At 44.9% G+C, this 20067-nt stretch overlaps 1 protein-coding gene across 2 annotated transcripts in view; it reads right to left on the reverse strand.

Annotated features, from left to right (window-relative positions):
* Positions 1 to 20067, reverse strand: part of EXOC3L4 (exocyst complex component 3 like 4) — a 164272-nt gene that overhangs the window by 24370 nt on the left and 119835 nt on the right. For both annotated transcript variants that reach the window (XM_069737659.1, XM_069737666.1), the window contains exons 8-9: positions 12096 to 12210; positions 5032 to 5154 (exon numbers count right to left, since the gene is read on the reverse strand). In XM_069737659.1, the coding sequence (XP_069593760.1) occupies positions 5032 to 5154; positions 12096 to 12210 (238 nt within the window). The remainder of the gene's footprint in view (positions 1 to 5031; positions 5155 to 12095; positions 12211 to 20067) is intronic.

Genomic DNA, 20067 nt, shown 5'->3' on the forward strand with positions numbered 1-20067 from the left:
TAAACGCTCTCATTTTTCATATTTCTAGTGCAGTAATGCAGTTCAAATTTCGTATTTCAAATTTGTATGTTCTAGCGCTGCAGTGTGCTGCCTTATTTATTTAACTATATACGAGTTGGCGACTCTAGGTTCAGCACCTTGTTATGATTAGGTAATTCAGAACCACAATGGACCTTGAAGTTCAGAGCACACAAAGTGACCTGACAATAACCAAAAGACATAGGACGAGCTATGAGACGTGGGAACTCTGCTGACCGCAATCCCTAATCCTATCCAACCACACTAGAGGCAGCCGTGGATTGCGCCTAACGCTCCCTATGCAACTCGGCACAGCCTGAGAAACTAGCTAGGCCTAAGATAGAAAAATAAGCCTACCTTGCCTCAGAGAAATACCCCAAAGGAAAAGGCAGCCCCCCACATATAATGACTGTGAGTAGAGATGAAAATACAAACGCAGAGATGAAATAGATTTAGCAAAGTGAGGCCCAACTTACTGAACAGACCGAAGATAGGAAAGATAACTTTGCGGTCAACATAAAACCCTACAAACAACCACGCAGAGGGGGCAAAAAGACCCTCCGCACCGACTAACGGTACGGAGGTGCTCCCTCTGCGTCCCAGAGCTTCCAGCAAGCCAGAAAAACCAATTAAGCAAGCTGGACAGAAAAAATAGCAAACAAAAATAACACAAGCAAAACTTAGCTTATGCAGAGCAGACAGGCCACAGGAACGATCCCAGAGGAAGCAAGACCAATACTAGAACATTGACTGGAGGCCAGGAGCAAAGCACTAGGTGGAGTTAAATAGAGCAGCACCTAACGACTTCACCACATCACCTGAGGAAGGAAACTCAGAAGCCGCAGTACCACTTGTGACCACAGGAGGGAGCTCTGCCACAGAATTCACAACAGTACCCCCCCCTTGAGGAGGGGTTACCGAACCCTCACCAGAGCCCCCAGGCCGACCAGGATGAGCCATATGAAAGGCACGAACAAGATCGGCAGCATGGACATCAGAGGCAAAGACCCAGGAATTATCTTCCTGACCATAACCCTTCCACTTAACCAGATACTGGAGTTTCCGTCTCGAAACACGAGAATCCAAAATCTTCTCCACAATATACTCCAACTCCCCCTCCACCAAAACCGGGGCAGGAGGATCAACAGATGGAACCATAGGTGCCACGTATCTCCGCAACAATGACCTATGGAATACGTTATGGATGGAAAAAGAATCTGGAAGGGTCAAACGAAAAGACACATGATTAAGAACCTCAGAATTCCTATACGGACCAATGAAACGAGGCTTAAATATAGGAGAGGAAACCTTCATAGGAATATGACGAGATGACAACCAAACCAAATCCCCAACACGAAGTCGGGGACCCACACAGCGTCTGCGATTAGCGAAACGTTGAGCCTTCTCCTGGGACAAGGTCAAATTGTCCACTACATGAGTCCAAATCTGCTGTAACCTGTCCACCACCGTATCCACACCAGGACAGTCCGAAGACTCAACCTGCCCTGAAGAGAAACGAGGATGGAACCCAGAGTTGCAGAAAAACGGCGAAACCAAGGTAGCCGAGCTGGCCCGATTATTAAGGGCGAACTCAGCCAAAGGCAAGAAGGACACCCAATCATCCTGATCAGCAGAAACAAAGCATCTCAGATATGTTTCCAAGGTCTGATTGGTTCGTTCGGTCTGGCCATTAGTCTGAGGATGGAAAGCCGAGGAAAAAGACAAATCAATGCCCATCCTAGCACAAAAAGCTCGCAAAAACCTCGAAACAAACTGGGAAACTCTGTCAGAAACGATGTTCTCTGGAATGCCATGTAAACGAACCACATGCTGGAAGAACAATGGCACCAAATCAGAGGAGGAAGGTAATTTAGACAAGGGCACCAAATGGATCATCTTAGAGAAGCGATCACAAACCACCCAAATGACCGACATTTTTTGAGAGACGGGGAGATCCGAAATAAAATCCATAGAGATATGTGTCCAAGGCCTCTTCGGGACCGGCAAGGGCAAAAGCAACCCACTGGCACGAGAACAGCAGGGCTTAGCCCGAGCACAAATCCCACAGGACTGCACAAAAGAACGCACATCCCGCGACAGAGACGGCCACCAAAAGGATCTAGCCACTAAATCTCTGGTACCAAAGATTCCAGGATGACCAGCCAACACCGAACAAACAACCACGCAGAGGGGGCAAAAAGACCCAAGCAAAACAAGCAAAACTTAGCTTATGCAGAGCAGACAGGCCACAGGAACGATCCAGGAGGAAGCAAGACCAATACTAGAACATTGACTGGAGGCCAGGAGCAAAGCACTAGGTGGAGTTAAATAGAGCAGCACCTAACGACTTCACCACATCACCTGAGGAAGGAAACTCAGAAGCCGCAGTACCACTTGTGACCACAGGAGGGAGCTCTGCCACAGAATTCACAACAGCACCTGTTCACACTTAGTCTATGTTTGGATGTGCAGGTCAGGTTTTTGAAATGTATTCTCTAGCCTTCTGATCGTGCACTCCGCCTTCTAGCCACAGGTGTTTTAATTACAGCAGGTCCAATACCCCTCCATAGAGAGAGAGAATTTTAGTCTAGGAAGAGGTTTCACATGTACCCATTCAGATGTAGACGTTTATTCTCAGCGAGGTAAGGCAAGCGTGGGACCTGGTATAAGAGAGATGCCGTAAAGTGGCTACCAGGTACACATAAAATTGGCCATTTTTATGCGCTAAACGCTCTCATCTTTCATATTTCTAGTGCAGTAGTGCAGTTCAAATTTCGTATTTCAAGTTTGTATGTTCTAGCGCTGCAGTGTGCTGCCTTATTTATTTAACTATATACGAGTTGGCGACTCTAGGTTCAGCACCTGTTCACACTTAGTCTATGTTTGGATGTGCAGGTCAGGTTTTTGAAATGTATTCTCTAGCCTTCTGATCGTGCACTCCGCCTTCTAGCCACAGGTGTTTTAATTACAGCAGGTCCAATACCCCTCCATATAGAGAGAGAATTTTAGTCTAGGAAGAGGTTTCACATGTACCCATTCAGATGTAGACGTTTATTCTCAGCGAGGTAAGGCAAGCGTAGGACCTGGTATAAGAGAGATGCCGTAAAGTGGCTTCCAGGTACACATAAAATTGGCCATTTTTATGCGCTAAACGCTCTCATCTTTCATATTTCTAGTGCAGTAGTGCAGTTCAAATTTCGTATTTCAAGTTTGTATGTTCTAGCGCTGCAGTGTGCTGCCTTATTTATTTAACTATATACGAGTTGGCGACTCTAGGTTCAGCACTTGTTCACACTTAGTCTATGTTTGGATGTGCAGGTCAGGTTTTTGAAATGTATTCTCTAGCCTTCTGATCGTGCACTCCGCCTTCTAGCCACAGGTGTTTTAATTACAGCAGGTCCAATACCCCTCCATAGAGAGAGAGAATTTTAGTCTAGGAAGAGGATTCACATGTACACATTCAGATGTAGACGTTTATTCTCAGCGAGGTAAGGCAAGCGTAGGACCTGGTATAAGAGAGATGCCGTAAAGTGGCTACCAGGTACACATAAAATTGGCCATTTTTATGTGCTAAACGCTCTCATCTTTCATATTTCTAGTGCAGTAATGCAGTTCAAATTTCGTATTTCAAGTTTGTATGTTCTAGCGCTGCAGTGTGCTGCCTTATTTATTTAATGCTTTACTCAATTATCATAAGAGAATTTGGGACCCCATTCTGGCAATCATTGGGGGGTCCCAATGGTCTATTACTACTGATCTAATAATTATCGTCAAACCAGTGGGTAGATGACAACTGGTAAATGTAGTGCGCCATTCATTATTAATGGGGCTGCTGGAGAAAGTCGGGTTTAGCGCTTTTTTTGGCAGACAATGAATGGAGCGGGTCCCCCACAACTAAGGGTGGAGCTGCAGGGTCTCGTTTTTAGGGTTGCTGAGCCACAATCTCCCCATCCCTGAGGGTCCCATCAGTCAGTTCCCAAGGTATCCTTTATTTTATGGAGGGGATAACATGTTATTTTGGGAGTGACACTTTAATAGACCCCCTTTTAATACAAACAATTTAAAGCGAGGGACCCCCGTCCATGACATCTGTAAGTTCCACTTGGGCATATGAGATAATACCTTAAAAAGAGGGAATTTAAAGGGGTTTTAGTCTTTTCTTGCATACAAAATGATCTGATAATGTTGCACCAATCAGATCCCCCTGATCCTGGATTTATGGGATTTTAGAGAATTTTTCAATCATTTACAGTAATTTTTTATCCTTTCACCGTGAAACAAACAAAAAAATAGAAAAAGCAAAAACAACAATCAGAAGCTGAAAGAAGAGCCTTAAGATACTAGGAGGCTTTTGTGTGGGTTATTCTACCACAGCTGCATCCTCTGCACCCCACACCCCAGGGAACTGTGTATAGGGGAGAGGAAATGATGGCAGCGCACCTGCAAAACCGTCCCCGCCATGTATTCTCTGCCTCATCGCACATCCATGGGGCTGACGGGGGAGGGGGCATTACTGTATCACAGCAGTGATGGGGTAATAATGCTGCCACCAGGTGTAGGATTTATGAGACCTGATGTTATACAGACCGAGTGCCTGCAGCAAACAGAGATTGACGGGGTCCACGGCCCCCAGCTCCACAACAGGACCCCATCATATTAATATTGTGCTGACACTGATACACTGATTCAAAGCGGCACGCCCATGAAGATCACATTTCGAAACTGGGATAATTGGACCTTCTGACCTATGAAAAGTTTTTAAAAAGATTTAAGACTTGTTGCTTTCTTCATACTTATCATTGAGAAAGTCAGAAGCATTGATGGTGGTCACCAGTGTCCACTAAAGGGCATACCTCCCCCCTAATCCATGGCATCTGCCACACAGAATGTCCTGATCAGGACATAACATTACGTAACTCTCTAGCTGATCAGGATTTCCTATAACTTATCCCCGTAGGTTACGGGAAATGCTTTATGGGGCAGCTGATCCACAGGGATAGAAGCCCAATGTACCTTATTGTGCGGATGAAGTAAATATTTTAGGCACCGGCAGAGGATTCCAGTAGACTTCATGATGGCGTTGAATGCTGTATTCTTTATCAGCCAGTTTTTGGTGACTATCTTGTGAAATTGTGGCTGTGGAAGACAAAGACACATGAAAGGGAAGAGGATTTGTGTTGGAAAGTGTTGGGATTGGCAGGTACACGTGACCAGTTTGGCAATAGATGCAGCCGTACCGAACAGTGATCTGGTAATGTGCTCCTAACAAAGGTCAACAGAGAACCTGAGCTTTGCCTGGTCCATCTGGTGATCTATTCAGACAGTGATGGGTGACACATCACCTGGTCCATGGACCACCATCTCTTCAAACAGTCATGGGTGACACATCACGTGGTCCATGGACCACCATCTCTTCAGTCATGGGTGACACATCACCTGGTCCATGGACCACCATCTCTTCAAACAGTCATGGGTGACACATCACGTGGTCCATGGACCACCATCTCTTCAGTCATGGGTGACACATAACCTGGTCCATGGACCACCATCTCTACAGAATGTCAAGTGTGACGCATCACCTGGTCCATGGACCACCATCTCTTCAGACAGTCATGGGTGACGCATCATCTGGTCCATCTCTTAAAACAGTCAGGGGTGATGCATCACCTGCTCCATGGACCACCATCTCTACAGAATGTCAAGTGTGACGCATCGCATGGTCTATGGACCACCATCTCTTGAGACAGTCAAAGGTGACGCATCACATTTTCCTCTGTCTCTGGAAAGCTATAGTCTACTAAGATGGCAACCTAGAGTTCCTTCTTCTTTCTTGCGCTATGGCATCCAGCACACACAGCCACACGATCATGGCTTGGCGTCGCTGAGACCAGTTCATCTTAACATCTGCTACAGTTAGGTCCATATATATTTGGACAGAGACAACATTTTTCTAATTTTGGTTATAGATATTACCACAATGAATTTTAAACAAAACAATTCAGATGCAGTTGAAGTTCAGACTTTCAGCTTTCATTTGAGGGTATCCACATTAAAATTGGATGAAGGGTTTAGGAGTTTCAGCTCCTTAACATGTGCCACCCTGTTTTTAAAGGGACCAAAAGTAATTGGACAATTGACTCCAAGGCTATTTCATGGACAGGTGTGGGCAATCCCTTCGTTATGTCATTCTCAATTAAGCAGATAAAAGACATGGAGTTGATTTGAGGTGTGGTGCTTGCATTTGGAAAGTTTTGCTGTGAAGTAAACATGTGGTCAAAGGAGCTCTCCATGCAGGTGAAACAAGCCATCCTTAAGCTGCGAAAACAGAAAAAACCCATCCGAGGAATTGCTGCAATATTAGGAGTGGCAAAATCTATAGCTTGGTACATCCTGAGAAAGAAAGAAAGCACTGGTGAACTCATCAATGCAAAAAGACCTGGGCGCCCACAGAAGACAACAGTGGTGGAGGATCGCAGAATAATCTCCATGGTGAAGAGAAACCCCTTCACAACAGCCTAACAAGTGATCAACACTCCCCAGGAGGTAGGCGTATCAATATCCAAATCTACCATAAAGAGAAGACTGCATGAAAGTAAATACAGAGGGTTCACTGCACGGTGCAAGCCACTCATAAGCATCAAGAATAAAAAAACATCTAAAAAAGCCAGCACAGTTCTAGAAGAACATTCTTTGGACAGATGAAACCAAGATCAACCTCTACCAGAATGATGGAAAGAGAAAAGTATGGCAAAGGTGTGGTACAGCTCATGATCGAAAGCATACCACATCATCTGTAAAACACGGCGGAGGCAGTGTGATGGCTTGGGCATGCATGGCTGCCAGTGGCACTGGGTCACTAGTGTTTATTGATGATGTGACACAGGACAGAAGCAGCCAAATTAATTCTGAGGTATTCAGAGCCATACTGTGTGCTCAGATCCAGCCAAATGCAGCTAAACTGATTGGTCGTCATTTCATAATACAGATGGACAATAACCCAAAACATAAAGCCAAAGCAACCCAGGAGTTTATTAAAGCAAAGAAGTGGAATATTCTTGAATGTCCAAGTCAGTCACCTGATCTCAACCCAATTGAGCTTGCATTTCACTTGTTAAAGACTAAACTTCAGACAGAAATGCCCACAAACAAACAGCAACTGAAAACCACCGCAGTGAAGGCCTGGCAGAGCATCAAAAAGGAGGAAACACAGCGTCTGGTGATGTCCATGAGTTCAAGACTTCAGGCAGTCATTGCCAACAAAGGGTTTTCAACCCAAGTACTAAAAATAAACATTTAATTTAAAATTATTGAATCTGTCCAATTACCTTTGGTACCTTTAAAAACAGGGTGGCACATGTTAAGGAGCTGAAACTCCTAAACCCTTCATCCAATTTTAATGTGGATACCCTCAAATGAAAGCTGAAAGTCTGAACTTCAACTGCATCTGAATAGTTTTGTTTAAAATTCATTGTGGTAATGTCTATAACCAAAATTAGAAAAATGTTGTCTCTGTCCAAATATATATGGACCTAACTGTATGCTTTGGTTAACAGGTATGTGTCATCAGAAAATGACTTATCGTTAAAATCAGGTTTTATATTTTGTATTTTTTTCTTATCACAATCTTTATTAAAAATAAAACTAGGAAATCTTGCAGTTTTCATACTGGTGCTGGGACTTCCTTCAACTCTAACTTCCTGATGTTTCCGGGAACTTACTTGTACATTAGCAGCAGTGAGCAGATTCAGATCAGTTATCTTGTACTGAAGATCTAATGAGAGTTTGCAAAGGTCATTGTGAAGAGAGGCGGAAGAGGAGGTGTACTGTGATAATACCTCTATATACAGGTGTTATTATCAGTTATTGTACAGGAGGAGGAAGTGCGCTGTGACATCATCTATTGTGAATGGTGGATCCTGTGTTATCTACTGTATATAGAGGTGTTATCAGTCATTATACAGGATGAGGTGAGCTGTGACATCCCCTATTGTGAATCGTGGATCCTGTGTTACCTGCTGTATAAAGAGGTGTTATCAGTCATTATACAGGAGGAGGAGGTGAGCTGTGACATCACCTGTTGTGCACGGTTAATCCTGTTTTATCTACTGTATATAGAGGTGTTATCAGTCATTGTACAGGAGGAGGTGGAAGTGAGCTGTGACATCGCCTATTGTGAATGGTGGATTCTGTGTTATATACTGTATATAGAGATGGTATCAGTTGTTGTACAGGAGAAGGAGGTGAGCTGTGACATCACCTATTGTGAATCGTGGATCTTGTGTTACCTGTTGTATATAGAGGTGTTATCAGTCATTATACAGGAGGAGGAAGTGAGCTGTGACATCACCTGTTGTGCACGGTTGATCCTGTGTTATCTACTGTATATAGAGGTGTTATCAGTCATTATACAGGAGGAGGAAGTGATCTGTGACATCAGCTATTGTGAATGGTGGATTCTGTGTTATATACTGTATATAGAGATGCTATCAGTTGTTGTACAGGAGGAGGTGAGCTGTGACATCACCTATTGTGAATGGTGGATCCTGTGTTATCTACTGTATAAAGAAATGTTATCAGTCATTGTACAGGAGGAGGAGGTGAGCTGTGACATCACCTATTGTGAATGGTGGATCCTGTGTTATCTACTGTATATAGAGGTGTTATCAGTCATTGTACAGGATGAGGTGAGCTGTAACATCATCTATTGTGAATGGTGGATCCTGTGTTATCTACTCTATATAGAGGTGTTATCAGTCCTTGTACAGGAGGAGGAGGTGAGCTGTGACATCGCCTATTGTGAATGGAGGATTCTGTGTTATATACTGTATATAGAGATGCTATCAGTTGTTGTACAGGAGGAGGTGAGCTGTGACATCACCTATTGTGAATGGTGGATCCTGTGTTATCTACTGTATATAGAGGTGTTATCAGTCATTATACAGGAGGAGGACGTGAGCTGTGACATACCCTATTGTGAATGGTAGATCCTGTTTTATCTACTGTATATAGAGGTGTTATCAGTCATTATACAGGAGGAGGAGGTGAGCTGTGACATCACCTATTGTGAATCGTGGATCTTGCGTTACCTGCTGTATATAGAGGTGTTATCAGTCATTATACAGGAGGAGGACGTGAGCTGTGACATGCCCTATTGTGAATGGTAGATCCTGTTTTATCTACTGTATATAGAGGTGTTATCAGTCATTATACAGGAGGAGAAGGTGAGCTGTGACATCCCCTATTGTGAATGGTGGATCTTGTTTTATCTCCTATATATAGAGATGTAATCACTCTCAGTCATTATAATCTTGGCTCTGTTGATAAGAAAACTGTTGTAATATCTTCCTTAAAGGACAGAAAGTATTATCTTAAAATATCCATAGTGGCCAGTGTGAAAATTGCAGAATTAGTCATTTTGTATTTTAATAAAGATTGTGATATGAAAAAATAGCTGAAATGTAAAAAATAAATACATTTAACAAAGCTTTTTAAACAACAGATCATTGACGACACATTCCCTGTAAGATCTTCTTCGTATAGCATCTAAACTATCCAACCCTGGACATCCTTTCCCTGACTCTAGGCTCCTCCATTCCTGTTAGTCCAGGTTTGTGGTCCTAACATTAGCATGTTCCATTTTCCAGTCCTAATAGTTTATCTGGCTGCCACTTTGGCTCACGTGCCTTCTAGTCCTCACTCTCAGCTAATCTTGACTACATACCTACCATATTGTTCTTCTTTTCTGTGGTGACTCTGACTAAATTTCTTGAATGCTCCTACCTCACCTCCAGCTGTGGTCCTTCTCAACTAATACACCCATCAGTGGTCGGAGCTCAATCTTATACATAGCTCCAAATTCTAGGCTTAAACATAAAATATGGACAACTGTCATTCACCACTAGGGGGAGCTGAGGAGCTACCTGTATACAGCTTTATTAAGTTCTATGTATTAGGGTAAGTTCACACTGGGTGTTTTTGCTGCGTTTTTTTAACCAGCAAAACCTGATCATCTTGGCAGGAAAGAAGCTGCCCCAAAAGCGCAGGTTTAGGTGCATTTTTGGTGCATTTTTTGCCACGTTTTTTGTGCGTTTTTTTTATCATGCATTTTTTTCTCTTTGTGCATGCCAATAAAGTTGAGTGCACACAGAGAAAAAAATAACTTCCTGTAGATAGAATCTATCTATTCGATAGATAGAATAGATAGAATGAATAGATAGATTGATAGAATAGATACATTACTTGCGTTATCCTCTTCCCCGGCATTTTCCCTCGGTCCAGAGGTTACCTCAGGTCAGAATGTGAGGGAGCGCAGGCTCGGTGACGTCACCGCTAGTTACTGAGCCTGCGCCCACTGCGTATCATTCATTCCCCAGTCGCTTACAGCCGGGAGCAGTCACATTAGCAGCGCTCCTGGTTGTAGGCTTTATCTCCCCCAGATACTGCGAGGGACACTTGGTATATTGGACTGCGACAGATCAGGGAGTATACTTTTGCTTTTTTATTTTATTTTTATTACAGAAGATCGATGGCTTCGCTTTGGAATGGCAAGATGACAAAACTGTGTGGTGTTTTATTTCATTAAAAGACTTTTTTCTTACTGTGTGTGTTTATTTAACCTCTTAATTACTATAGGATTAGTAATGGATAGGCGTCTTATTGACACCTCTCCATTACTAAGCCGGCTTAATGTCACCTTACAATAGCAAGGTGACATTAACCCCTCATTGCCACAGCCACAGGGTAAGTGGGAAGAGCCAGGCAAAGCACCTGAATTGGCATATCTAATAGTTGTGCCTTTTCTAGGCAGCTGCGGGCTGCTCTTTTTAGGCTGGGGGCCTATATCAATGGCCCCTTACCAGCCTGAGAATACCAGCCCCCAGCTGTGAGCTTTAGCAAGGCTGGTTGTCAAAAATGGGGGGGACCCCACGCCGGTTTTTTTAATTATTTAAATAATTTTTAAAAATGAGCGTGAAGATCGCTCTATTCTTGATAACTAGCCTTGCAGAAGCGGACATACGCCGTTTTTTAAAATTTTTATTTATTTATAGCACAGGAGCAGCAGATGAAAACTCCCGTCCGCTGCTCCTCCTGTCACTGTAGTTAGTGGCTGTAGGTGTCAGATGATGGGAACAGTAGTCCCATCAGCTGACACCAGTGACCGGAGGTAAACTGTATACCCCCGATCACAGCTGAGCGCTCCCTCTGTCTTCTGATAGCGGGGAGCTGTGGCTCTCTGACCGGTGGGGAAGATTTCCCTGCCGATCAGAAGCGGTGTTTGCCTGGCTGACATGCATATGACAGCGTGCCAAACACTGTAATGTCGGACCCTCCATTCAAGTGAATGAGGATCGGGTCCGCTCTGCTGGATGACAGGCTGCCATCTAGATGTAGCAGAGCGAGTGTGACATCACATCCGGCTGTCCTTGACTTTTCTGCAGCAAATACGCTGCAAAAAAAAAGTCAACCTGCGTATTTGCAGCACTTTTTCACCATCCATTCAAGTCAATGGGTGGAAAACGCTGGAAAAAAGCCCTATGTAAAAAAAAAAAGCTGCAAAGTACAAAATACAGATCAAACAAAAAAGAAAAAAAGCCAGCTCACCAAGTAGCCACCGCTTTGATAAAGATCCGTGTAGGATCGAAACGCGTCGCTCATGTCCTGATATGCACATGTAGAGCATATGTCCACCGTTGTTTTTATATTGGCTTAATAAAGTTGGAATTTGGATTTTACTATTTGGAGCTGGAACGATTTTTTCTTTTCTTCAGATCAAACAAAAACCCAATGTGTGTGCATGAGATTTCCGAAATCTCATAGGTTTTGCTGGTACTGTAAAAAGCAGCTGAAAATTAGCATAAAAAAGCAGCAAAAAATGTCCTGTGTGAACATACCCTTAGTCTGCAATAAGCTCATAAGCTCCCTCTAATGGTGGCAGCAGGTAGACATTATTTGACAATAATTCTGGCTCTAAGCAGTGCATTTTGAGCTCTGTATGAGGAAAAATCTAGTAATGACTTACAGAAATGTTGGACATTGACACTGGCGGCTGATCATTCACTTTACCATCTTGTCCTCACCTTTGTGTCCTTCTTAAAAAGCTGGATACAATTCTGCTTCAGACTTTTGATGGCATTGGTCAGGTTGATTTCCGCACATGAACATTGCTCGGCATCCGACTGCGTTGTGTTGTGTCTGTGTGGGAAAATATTTAGTAAAACCAGAGTAAATTAGACAAAATAAATTAAAAATTGTAAATAAAATCGTTGCCCCTGTATAGTGACGGACAACTAATGTAGATAAGACACGAAATAGAAGTCGGGAAAAAAAAAAGCAAAACTTGCTGCAACGAAAAATGTAACCACCTGGCACAAAAAGGAAATAATGTAATAACCGATAACAGCTGCTCCGATGTATGGGGGTGCGATGAATCTGTCACTTGACAGGACAGGAAAACCCGTATTGTGATGGAAAATACTGTACAGGAGGCTGAGGAAGGCGGATACGCAAATCTATCAGCAACAAAGACGACACGTGTGGCTCCGTGCAAGGGGTGACAGTGTAGGGCCGGACAAATTAGGTATCGGGTCTCCAGACTCCCATCATGAGGGTTCGGGGCCCCTAGGGGAGATGGGGCTACATGTCGAGCATGATGCTGGATGCAGAGGAGGGGAAAATATAACAAGTCTGGTCAGAAATGGGGGGTAGGAAAAAGTCATCACTTTCCTGTCAGAAGCCACAAGCCCCAAAGTATTAATATCAGTCATAAGTGGAAACAAAGTAACAGATTTCTATACTGGCTGTTGGGTTCTCGGCAACAATGAATCTCGAAACTCCGGGGTCCCAATGTAAAAGGAGACCCAGGGATCCCACCTATCAGGGGTCTTACTACATCACGGGGGTCCATTGCAATTACTAGTTCTACCCCCACTAGACCTAGGCCCGGGATTTTCTGAGTTTGTGGCCCCTTTCTGGACAAGGCAATGAAGGTGGAAAGTCAACATCAAAGTCCACCCTCCACCGTAATTTCATAAAGGGAATCTGGCACCATATTTTTTCTCGCCCACCTGACAGCAACACGATAAAGGGGCTGAGACCCTGATTTCAGTGAGGCGGACGAGGAGGAGCTTATATTTATTATTCTATGGGAGAGCTTATATTATTCCATAGGAGGAGCTTCTATATATTTTATGGGATGCGCTTCTTTTTAATATTTAATAGGAGGAGCTTCTATTTATTATTTTATGGGAAGTGCTTTGATTATTCTGTGGGAGGAGCTTTGATTATTCTATGGGAGGATCTTTGGTTATTCTATGGGAGGGGCTTTGCTTATTCTATGGGAGGAGCATTGATTATTCTGTGGGAGGGGCTTTGATTATTCTATGGGAGGAGCATTGATTATTCTATGGGAGGAGCTTTGATTATTCTATGGGAGGAGCTTTGATTATTCTATGGGAGGGGCTTTGCTTATTCTATGGGAGGAGCTTTGATTATTCTGTGGGAGGGGCTTTGATTATTCTATGGGAGGAGCATTGATTATTCTATGGGAGGAGCTTTGATTATTCTATGGGAGGAGCTTTGATTATTCTATGGGAGGAGCTTTTATAATGTTCCCCTTATTGAAAAAAGTGTCAGCGCATGCCTACAACCATTGTATCGTTCAGCGCAGTTGTGTGGTTGGGGGGAGTGGAGAACTCGTCACCAGTGGGGTCTCAATCTTTATTCTTGATTTTTTCTTATGACAAATTTTCACTTGTCTTCTACAGACGCTAATAATGGGGTGGTAGGGCCCCCAAATATGAATCCTGATGTTATATGTATTACTTTGCTGTGGACCCTCGGCAGCACTGAACCTTCTGGTGTTCTGTCCAGTATATGCCTAGGTGATGTCTAGACTTATCGGCTCATAGACCACACATGAATGCTGGTACAATACATGGGAGCTGAAGGGTGGTCTCCCAGACATAAGCCAGCATAGCACAATGGGAAAGTTACACAAATTGTATATTTCTAATGCTATTTCCAGAAATAGCAGAGTGAGCACCACAAGTAGCAGTAGCACTCAGTGCTCGGTTCCGGCATCCAGACTCAGAAAAGCCAATTTCCACATGCTGGGAATTCCGGCTCCGCGTGTTTTCCCATTTTACTTATTACCATCGCTTCTCGGGAGTTGAGCTTTGTTCTGGCAGTGAAGGTTTATTACGGAGCCGATCCTCCCCGTGACTCATGATTTAAGACACTTACTATTGTTTTTATCAAAGCGAGTTAAGCAATTACAAGAGGCCCAGGGTGCTGCCAGGAACCTGGAGAATACGAGGAAATGCAAATATCACTCGGGAAAAGCGAGAGAAAAGCTGCGAGGCGGCTCCTGTCATCATCTACGGGGTGTTAGAGAGGTTTTATATTCTGCAGACGTATCTAGATGGTAATAAACCGGGAGATTCTGGAATGTCCTACTGTCACCCAGCGCTAGTATTTGGCCCATACAGCAGTCAGTCATTTATTATATGCCATGTTTGCAGGCAATGGATATGCTCATATATATATGTTCAGAGTTCTCCCATGATGTATGACCCCAGCTGGCCCAGTGCAAAATTGGTCAGACTTTCTTTTTGATGTAATAAAGGGGATCTTGGGGTTTAGAAATAATTCACAGAAAAAAAAAAACATAACTTCTGCATTTATCACCTTTCATCACACTTTTACATCCTCTCTGATTATTATTTATTATTATTATTAGACATTTTTTCCATGGCACTTTACATGTGAAAAGGGGCAAATATAGACAAGTACAATAAACATGAGCAAAACAAGGCACACAGGTACATGAGGAGGGAGGACCCTGCCCGCGAGGGCTCAGTCTGCAGGGGATGGGTGAGGATACACTAGGTGAGGATAGAGCTGGTTGTGCGGCGGTTCAGCAGCCTGATGAAGCCAGATGACAGGAGATTAGGAATGAGTTAACAGAGGATCCGCCAGAGAGCTCATTCTGACAGTATAAGTTTTAAATCTTTTATCTGTCTTATTTATGGCTCCTCAGCTGATTATTGACAACATCAAGGTTGAATGTGCAGGGAAACAAAGAGCACGTAAAAGTAAAACAGTGCTCACTTTTCATTTTTAGTTAAATTGAATAAAAAAAATGAACCTCAAATGCAAAAAAATTGTATTTAAAGGTGGACAGTAGAGATCGGCGGACACCTGGATGTTCGGGTCTGGCGAGTTCAGCCGAACAGTTACAAAAAGTTGCGGTTGCGGTCTCGCAAGGCCGCTACGTCATCATCTCGCGAGACCGCAATGCATGGACCGGTCACCGGAGCGTCGCGAGGAGCTGGACAGGCCTGGGCTGGATCCAGAAGGTGAGTATATGATGATTTTTTATTTTTTTTAATTATTTTTAACATTATATCTTTTTACTATTGATGCTGCATCAATAGTAAAATGTTGGTCACACAGGGTTAATAGCAGTGTTAACAAAGTGTGTTACACTGCGGCATAACGCGGTCCGATAACGCTGCCATTAACCCTGTGTGAGCGAAGCCTGGAGGGGAGTATGGAGTGGGCACTGACTGTGGGGAGGAAGGAACGGCCATTTTTCCGCCAGACTGTGCCCGTCGCTGATTGGTCGTGGGTGGCTGTTTTGCCGCGACCAATCAGCGACTTGGGATTTCCGTTACAGACAGAAAGACAGATGGAAGTGACCCTTAAACAATTATATAGTAGATATATTGGTATTCATTCTATATTAGATGAATTGTATTATAATTTGTGCTGTTACATTTTATGATGAATCACGTTTTGTATTTATATCTACATTAATTTGTTTTTTGCTCGTTTTAGTGGATTTGTGCTTAAGATCAATAGTTGCTTGTTGGCGCCACCTAGTGACTATTCTCATAATTACATGTTTGAATTTATAGGGTTTTTTCATTATCACTGTTCCCTGCTTCCCAGGTTCCTTCTTGCCAGGGGATCCTGTGCTCCTAATAATTGACACTTTGGGCTCGCAGCATGGCTGAGACTCTGGTCAGAGCTGGGTGCTCACTATGATGCTGCAAGCAGAGGGACCTTTACCTCGCCAGGGCTGGAGAAGTGCAGAAGCACTACAGCAGGCAAGCCCCAATCCTCTGGACAGCATTTACAAGTAGTGACGAGCGAGTGTGCTTGGACAAGGTGTTATCAGAGCATGCTCGTGTGCTAACCGAGTGACTTCAGCGTGCTCGGATAATATATCCAAGTCCCGCTGCTGCATGTCTCACGGCTGTTGGGCAGTTAATCCCTGCATGTGTTTCGGCTGTTGAAAATTTGAGACACGCAGGCACGAGGACTCAAAGATATTATTCGAGCAGGCCGAAGACACTCGGTGAGCACCCGAGCATGATAACACCTTATCCGAGTGTGTTCGCTCATCACTACTTACAAGTTAATAGAACGGTGAGGATTTGTAACAAATTGTTTTTACAAGCTCTTTGTCATTTTCCAGCAATGTGTTGGGAAGATCCAGAGCTCCAGGTGTTCTTACAATGGAAGTGATAGTCCTCGCTGACAATCCGGGGTCCGGGCGCCACCAAACATCAACTGATATAATCAGAAAAGGCAAAATCGTGTTTCATTTTCTGGGTTTGCTTTTTTTTCGCCGTCCTCTTCACCAGTTACTTTTTTGTTAGATTATTTTTCTAGTTGGATATTTGAAGTAAGATTAATTATTCTTGGTCACAATTAATGTCTGGTCTGTGTATGTGCTCAGATATTGTGTGAAATCTGCTTATATGTCTAATGAAAGAAACCAATAAATGTGCAGCGATAAGAAGAGGCCTAAGAATTCACTAAACTCTTTACTTTGTACTACATGCAACATTAAACCCAACACTACACCCAGCTCTGCCCATAATACTGCACCCAACACTACAACCAACACTGCACCCAACACTACAACCAACACTGCACCCAACACTACACCAACACTGCACCCAACACTACACCAACACTGCACCCAACACTACACCCAGCTCTGCCACTAACACTGCACCCAACACTACACCCAGCTCTGCCCATAATACTGCACCCAACACTACAACCAACACTGCACCCAACACTACACCAACACTGCATCCAACACTACACCCAGCTCTGCCACTAACACTGCACCCAACACTACAACCAACATTGCACCCAACACTAAACCCAGCTCTGCACCCAACACTACACCCAGCTCTGCACCTAACACTGCACCCAACACTACACCCAGCTCTGCCACTAACACTGCACCCAACACTACACCCAGCTCTGCCCCTCACCCTGCACCCAACACTACACCCAGCTCTGCCACTAACACTGCACCCAACACTACAACCAACATTGCACCCAACACTAAACCCAGCTCTGCACCCAACACTACACCCAGCTCTGCACCTAACACTGCACCCAACACTACACCCAGCTCTGCCACTAACACTGCACCCAACACTACACCCAGCTCTGCCCCTCACCCTGCACCCAACACTACACCAAGCTCTGCCACTAACACTGCACCCAACACTACAACCAACACTGCACCCAACACTAAACCCAGCTCTGCACCCAACACTACACCCAGCTCTGCACTTAACACTGCACCCAACACTACACCCAGCTCTGCCCCTAATACTGCACCCAACACTACACTAAGCTCTGCCACTAACACTGCACCCAACACTACAACCAACACTACACCCAACACTACAACCAACACTACACCCAACACTACACCCAGCTCTGCCACTAACACTGCACCCAACACTACAACCAACACTGCACCCAACACTAAACCCAGCTCTGCATCCAACACTACACCCAGCTCTGCACCTAATACTGCACCCAACACTACACTAAGCTCTGCCACTAACACTGCACCCAACACTACAACCAACACTACACCCAACACTACATCCAACACTACACCCAGCTCTGCCCCTAACACTGCACCCAAGATTACACTAAGCTCTGCCACTAACACTGTGCCCAACACTACAACCGACACTGCACCCAACACTAAACCCAGCTCTGTACCCAATACTACACCCAGCTCTGCACCCAACACTACACCAACACTGTACCCAACACTACACCCAGCTCCGCCCCTAATACTGCACCCAAAACTACACCAAACTCTGCCCCTAATACTGCACCCAACACTACAACCAACACTGCACCGAACACTAAACCCAGCTCTGCCCCTAATACTGCACCCAACACTACACTAAGCTCTGCCACTAACACTGCACCCAACACTACAACCAACACTACACCCAACACTACAACCAACACTACACCCAACACTACACCCAGCTCTGCCACTAACACTGCACCCAACACTACAACCAACACTGCACCCAACACTAAACCCAGCTCTGCATCCAACACTACACCCAGCTCTGCACCTAACACTGTACCCAACACTACACCCAGCTCTGCCACTAACACTGCACCCAACACTACAACCAACACTGCACCCAACACTACACCCAGCTCTGCCCCTAATACTGCACCCAACACTACACTAAGCTCTGCCACTAACACTGCACCCAACACTACAACCAACACTACACCCAACACTACAACCAACACTACACCCAACACTACACCCAGCTCTGCCACTAACACTGCACCCAACACTACAACCAACACTGCACCCAACACTAAACCCAGCTCTGCATCCAACACTACACCCAGCTCTGCACCTAACACTGTACCCAACACTACACCCAGCTCTGCCACTAACACTGCACCCAACACTACAACCAACACTGCACCCAACACTACACCCAGCTCTGCACCTAATACTGCACCCAACACTACACTAAGCTCTGCCACTAACACTGCACCCAACACTACAACCAACACTACACCCAACACTACATCCAACACTACACCCAGCTCTGCCCCTAACACTGCACCCAAGATTACACTAAGCTCTGCCACTAACACTGTGCCCAACACTACAACCGACACTGCACCCAACACTAAACCCAGCTCTGTACCCAATACTACACCCAGCTCTGCACCCAACACTACACCAACACTGTACCCAACACTACACCCAGCTCCGCCCCTAATACTGCACCCAACACTACACCAAACTCTGCCCCTAATACTGCACCCAACACTGCACCGAACACTAAACCCAGCTCTGCCCCTAATACTGCACCCAACACTACACTAAGCTCTGCCACTAACACTGCACCCAACACTACAACCAACACTACACCCAACACTACAACCAACACTACACCCAACACTACACCCAACACTACACCCAGCTCTGCCCCTAATACTGCACCCAAGATTACACTAAGCTCTGCCACTAACACTGTGCCCAACACTACAACCGACACTGCACCCAACACTAAACCCAGCTCTGTACCCAATACTACACCCAGCTCTACACCCAACACTACACCAACACTGTACCCAACACTACACCCAGCTCCACCCCTAATACTGCACCCAACACTCCACCAAACTCTGCCCCTAATACTGCACCCAACACTACAACCAACACTGCACCGAACACTAAACCCAGCGCTGCACCCAATACTACACCCAGCTCTGCACCCAACACTACACCCAGCTCAGCCCCTAATACTGCACCCAACACTACACCAACCTCTGCCCCTAATACTGCACCCAACACTACAACCAATACTGCACCCAGCACTGCACCAACACTGCACCCAATACTGCACCCAACACTACACCCAGCTCTGCCCCTAATACTGCAACCAACACTGCACCCAATACTACACCCAGCTCTGCACCCAATGCTGCACCCAACACTACACCCAGCTCTGACCCTAATACTGCACCCAACACTACACCAAGCTCTGCCCCTAATACTGCACCCAACACTACACCAAGCTCTGCCCCTAATACTGCACCCAACACTGCACCCAATACTACACCCAGCTCTGCACCCAATGCTGCACCCAACACTACACCCAGCTCTGACCCTAATACTGCACCCAACACTACACCAAGCTCTGCCCCTAATACTGCACCCAACACTGCACCCAA

This window comes from Ranitomeya imitator, chromosome 1 (assembly GCF_032444005.1).
Source record: "Ranitomeya imitator isolate aRanImi1 chromosome 1, aRanImi1.pri, whole genome shotgun sequence".
NCBI classification, from domain to species: Eukaryota; Metazoa; Chordata; class Amphibia; order Anura; family Dendrobatidae; genus Ranitomeya; species Ranitomeya imitator.